Source organism: Drosophila arizonae, chromosome 2 (genome assembly GCF_054131065.1).
Source record: "Drosophila arizonae isolate 15081-1271.41 chromosome 2, UAZ_ARI_1.0, whole genome shotgun sequence".
Taxonomy (NCBI): Eukaryota; Metazoa; Arthropoda; class Insecta; order Diptera; family Drosophilidae; genus Drosophila; species Drosophila arizonae.
Window position 1 is genome coordinate 17,888,753 of NC_142922.1, and position 5,760 is coordinate 17,894,512.

The 5,760-nt window shown below is 39.7% G+C and overlaps 1 protein-coding gene across 1 annotated transcript; it reads right to left on the reverse strand.

Annotated features, from left to right (window-relative positions):
• Positions 1–1,231: 1,231 nt before the first annotated feature.
• On the reverse strand, positions 1,232–3,800 carry LOC108609198 (uncharacterized). Its single transcript, XM_089464653.1, has 2 exons — positions 3,706–3,800; positions 1,232–3,641 (listed from the first exon to the last, which is right to left on the reverse strand). The coding sequence occupies exons 1-2, from the start codon at positions 3,713–3,715 to the stop codon at positions 1,432–1,434; spliced, it is 2,220 nt and encodes a 739-aa protein (XP_089320779.1). The 5' UTR covers positions 3,716–3,800; the 3' UTR covers positions 1,232–1,431.
• Between the last annotated feature and the right edge of the window lie 1,960 nt (positions 3,801–5,760).

A 5,760-nucleotide genomic window follows, 5' to 3' on the forward strand; every position in this document is an offset into this window, starting at 1 on the left:
ATTGCTAATTATACATATTTCTGAGTGTATTATTTCATATTACACTAACCTAAACATTGTATATGCAAAGTTTAATGTATGTTAATTTTCAGTTATTGCAGAGCATTTAGTTTTCAAACGCAGACGTCGAGTTAAGCAAAAGCTTGACACGCTACCTATGCATATATGACTAGCCCTCTCTCTACTTTAATGTCCCCTGGAAATTTTGCGGTTGTATGCAAATTAACTTAAATGTCAACGTTGAAACAAAATTTCATTTCTTTTTTGTTTTTTGTTTGACTACAAACGCAGAATTCAGAGCTAACGAAATGTCAAAAAGAGGAATTCCAAACCAGCATTCAAATGACTGAAAAATTGTGCAGCAAAATGAAGCAAGCGAGGCAACGGCTAAATGGGGCAGAGTATTTGGTGAACAGAGAGAGAGAGAGTGAGAGAGAGAGAGAGAGAGAGAGAGAGAGAGAGTGAAAAAAAATAGTCAGACAAACTGCAAACGTCAAGCAAATTTCATCTCTAGCTCTGTCTCTTTCTCTCTCTCTCTTTTTTTTTTAACTCTACATTGACTGAAACTCGGTGACAATGATGTTAACTAGAGTGTGAAAACTATGATTGGCTGTCGAGAGATACGTGCAGAAGGGGCAAGGGGCGCTTAAAGTGTTGGATAACGGCAGCAGCCGAGTGGCGGCTGAAGAGAGGCTGTCCTTGTCGCTGTCAGCAGGAGTAGCAGCGGGTGCCAACGCCAGCAAAGTGCTCTATGATTTATACCGTATTTGCAGGCAGTTGTTGGGATGACATTCTCTTTACTTTAGCGACACATGCTCCCTCACACACTCACACACTCGCACACACTAGTGAATTGTTGTTGCATCATGTTTCACATACGCTTTCAATTTGGCATCGCTGTGCGCCTATTGGCAGTGAAAAACTGTGCCAAAACGAAGGCAATTATTTTCAAATGCCGACTAATTAGTCAGGCAGGTCAACCATAAAATCCTTCGCTGATTTCTCTGCTAACTACAAATTTCTACAGAACGAAGGACAAAGCGAAAATTTCTTGCTAAATATAGATCAATGAGTGCATTAGACTGATTAATGTCGATTGTGCAACAGACTTAGACAGAAGAGCGGAGCTTGCGTTATGCAACAAACTATTCAGTTCGCGAAATTGTTATGTTAATAATATTAAATATATATTATTGTATTATAAATAAATAAATGTGGAATAATTTCTAAATTACGTTTTTGTAAATGCTGCTTTATTACATTTCTTTGCTGGAAGAGGAAGACATCAAATTGATTTCAGAAGTGATTCACATACAGATTAGAGAGTAGAGTGGAGTGAAGAGAGAGAGCGAAGAGAGTTGTCGTTTAGTCATATGGAATAGGTCCGGGTACAGTCGCAGTATGGGGTCCAAGCATCCAAATTATCGTCGTTTAGTTGCGTCCAGCTGCACAGTTGGTAACCTCAAGGCGGCTGCGGCAGATCTTCAGCTCACGGTCGAACCATTGGCCGAAGGGGCAGGTCTGGTGTCTGGCTCTGTTGTTCCGGCACACATAGAAGCGGCGGCAGTGTCTGGCATTCGTGAACAGAGTTCCATCCTCTTGGCCCTGGCAGTCGCGCAGTGAGACCAGTTCCTCAGCTGGATCGATTACGATTACATTTTGCCTTCCTGCATCAGGGGCAATCGTTGTGCAGGGTGGCTCGGTTGTGGTACAGGGTGGCTCGGTTGTAGTACAGGGTGGTTCGGTTGTTGTGCAGGGAGGTTTGGTTGTTGTGCAGGGTGGTTCGGTTGTTGTGCAGGGTGGTTCGGTTGTTGTGCAGGGCGGTTCGGTTGTAGTGCATGGTGGTTGGGATGTCGTCGAAGTTGTTGTTGTTTTAGTTGTAGTTGTTTTAGTAGTTGTTGTTTTAGTTGTAGTGGTTTTAGTTGTTGTTGTTTTAGTTGTCGTTGTTGCTTCAGTAGCTGTGCAAGGGGGCTTAGTGGTCTCGCATGGCTCTTCAGTTGTCGTGGTCGTTGTTGTCTTCGTTGTTGTTGTCTTCGTTGTTGTTGTTTTAGTAGTTGTTGTCTTAGTTGTCGTTGTTTTAGTTGTCGTTGTTGCTTCAGTTGCTGTGCAAGGGGGCTTAGTGGTCTCGCATGGCTCTTCAGTTGTCGTGGTTGTTGTTGTCTTCGTTGTTGTTGTCTTCGTTGTTGTTGTCTTCGTTGTTGTTGTCTTCGTTGTTGTTGTTTTAGTAGTTGTTGTCTTAGTTGTCGTTGTCTTAGTTGTCGTTGTCTTAGTTGTCGTTGTTGCTTCAGTTGCTGTGCAGGGGGGCTTAGTGGTCTCGCATGGCTCTTCAGTTGTCGTGGTTGTTGTCGTTGTTGTTGTTGTCGTTGTTGTTGTCGTTGTCGTTGTTGTTGTCGTTGTCGTTGTCGTTGTCGTTGTCGTTGTCGTTGTCGTGGTCGTTGTTGTTGTTGTTGTCGTACAAGGTGTCGACGTTGTTGTAGTTGTTGTTGTTGTTGTCGTCGTAGTAGTCGTTGTCGTTGTCGTGGTTGTTGTCGTTGTCGTACAAGGTGTTGATGTTGTTGTAGTGGTTGTTGTTGTCGTGGTTGTTGTTGTTGTTGTCGTGGTTGTTGTTGTTGTTGTCGTAGTAGTTGTTGTCGTTGTCGTACAAGGTGTTGATGTTGTTGTAGTGGTTGTTGTTGTAGTGGTTGTTGTTGTCGTGGTTGTTGTTGTTGTTGTCGTAGTAGTTGTTGTCGTGGTTGTTGTTGTTGTTGTCGTAGTAGTTGTTGTCGTTGTCGTGGTTGTTGTCGTTGTCGTACAAGGCGTTGATGTTGTTGTAGTGGTTGTTGTTGTAGTTGTTGTTGTAGTAGTTGTTGTGGTTGTTGTTGTTGTAGTTGTTGTTGTCGTCGTTGTTGATGTCGTCGTTGTTGATGTCGTTGTTGTTGATGTCGTCGTTGTTGATGTCGTTGTTGTTGATGTCGTCGTTGTTGTACAAGGCGTCGACGTTGTTGTTGTACTTTGAGTTGTAGTTGTGGATGTTGTCGACTTTTCTGCCTTAGGTGTTGTTGCTTTCGGTGTTGTTGTCTTTTCGGTTACTGGACCAGCAGTTGATACCAGAGGAGTTGTTGCTTTCGGTGTTGTTACTTTCGGTGTTGTTGTCTTTTCGGAGGCTGTTGTTGTCTTTATAGTTGTTGTCTTTGTGGATTTCTCCGCTGGTGTTGTCGTCCGTCTAGTTGTCTCACAAGGTGTAGTTGTTTCACTTGGTGATTCTGCGCTTGGGGTACTTGTTTTCGTGCAGGGTGGGGGAGCTGTAGGGGCTGTCTTAGTGCACGGTGGCTTCGGAGTTGTTTCGCAAGGAGCTTTACCACCTGGGGCCGCCAGATGATCGTCGTGAGCATCTCCAGTGACTATCGAACCACTGCGATCGCCATTGTGGCACTCGACAAGGCGCGGTAGGTTGCAGATCTGAGTCCTGGGATCAAAGTACAGGCCATGTCCGCACTCTCTTCTCAGTGCACGGCCGCGTAGGCAAACATAGAAGCTGGAGCAGCTAATGGGATCCGCGAACGAGAGTCCATTAATATGATCCGTGCAGTCAGGAATGTGTGCCTCGCCGCTTGCAGCCAGAGAAGCCAGGGCAGTCACAAAAGTGAGCAGCAGCAAGTTGTCTATAAAACGCAATGCCGCATGTACAAAAAATACTCAAAACATCACGTCCACTCAAGAACTTACAAACTCTCATTGTTAGAAATAGTCCTGCTCTTTGCTTTTACCGTTTGGAGTAATCACTTCTCCACTGTCGTTTGACTAGAGCTGCTGCAGCGTTTATATAGCGACCAACGATTCACTTATCACCAACCACAGCTACGTCAAGCATTGCTCAACCACTTGACGGCAACACATCCCTTACACGAACATTACGGAAACACCTTGTCAGAAACGAGATACACATTACCCTAATTGACGGTTCGACATTAGAATATTACCAATAATAATAATAATAATAATACTAGTTGAGTACGTTATGGAATATGTCTCTTCTCAGTTTGATATTCATATATCAGATATTAAGCTCGGAAAAAGTTTCAGTCTTTAGAAGAGGAAAATGAATAAGATAACGGAGCAACAGAGCATAATTTTTATCACTCTTTACTCTTTATTATATTCACAAAGAAAATATATAGAGAATAAAACACGATATTTGGAATTGCTCAACACATCATATTTTTTATTTGCTGGAAAAAGAAAGGCGAAAAAAGTTTGTGTGCTGTAAGAGGAAGATTTGTCAAATATTTGCGTTTGGCATTTGCCAGCCACCCAAAACACTTGTGGTCCGACAAATGAATGAATATTTACCAAATTTGTGCACAATTTATGAGCACTGCATGAATATTTCAGTTGACACGTCGACTTCCCACACACATTCACGAGCCCTTGTTGTCCTGGCAGCACCTTCTGTTACTGTACCCACAGCATGCTGCTGTCTCTACTTGCATTTCAAACATTGTTGACATCATATGTGGAAGGCAGCCTCAATTGAGATATCAATAAATGGAGTTATTTCAAACTGAAATTCAACAGAAATATTTAGCTTTGCAATCAGCTCAGATTGTGCTACTAAATAGTTAATTCATATATATTAGTTAGTTAATTCATATATAGACACTGTTCCACTATCTATGATTTTCACACTTAGAAAATACTCAGCAATTTTCAACATTCAAATTTTCATTTAGGGAAAATGTATTTATTTACTTGTCATCACTTATGATAATCGCTTAATACTTATAGCAAATAATTGATTTGCCTCTTTATAATTTTTTTACTTTATTTTCTTTACTTATTTTTTTTTTTATTCAAGCTGCAATAAAAAACACAAACCAACGAAATCTTTGGAGAAGTTGCACTTGAAATTCTTGCAAGTCGTTAATGCTAACTAATGTTTATTTATGGTATTTTCGTTTATCTGCTTGTTTTGTTTGAAATTTTCTTTTATAGTATTTTTGTATTTTCTCTGTTTTGTGGAATATTTATTGTTGAAGGAACGCTGTAGTTTACGTGTCCAATACACACACATTCATATTTACAATTGAAGTTGCATTTTTATAGATATTTGTTCTTTAGAATCATTGTTTACACACATTCAAAATTCTACTCTTTTTTTTTTTTTTTTTTTTTTTTTGGTTGTTTTTTTTTTTTTTTTCGTTAAACATAAAGTAAAATATTTACAATTTAGGCGGAGCCAATGTGAAATGGATCTACGCAAATGCTGATTTTTGCTTCGGAGATACATTCATGAATCATGAGTTTATTTATCTTGAATACGTTTTGTTTTCATAAATATCTGGATTTTTTGCAGACATAGAGAGTTTAACTATTAGGATTATCAATACATTTAAATATGAATTTTCCATTTTATTGTACACTTATAATTATTAATTTTATGTTGGTAAGTTTTGGCTTCCAGTTGGGCGTTTTTATTATTCTTAGCTTCTCAATAAGTGGTCTGCTTTTGCAGATGATTTTTATTTCCGAATTGCCTTACCTATAGTGTTATAATGTAAATACAACCATAACTCAAACCGCATCTTAGAGATTTCGAACTAAAGATTCCTTTCATGCGTATTTACATAACTCTCTGGAGTTTTCAATATCCTTGATTTGATTACCCAAAGGAGAAGAGATCGAAATATTTCTATGAACTCAGAATTTTAATGAAAACTAATTTTTCTGGCAAGTTTTAAAATATGCAAACACTCATACACATATCAAGAATCCACAAGCAAG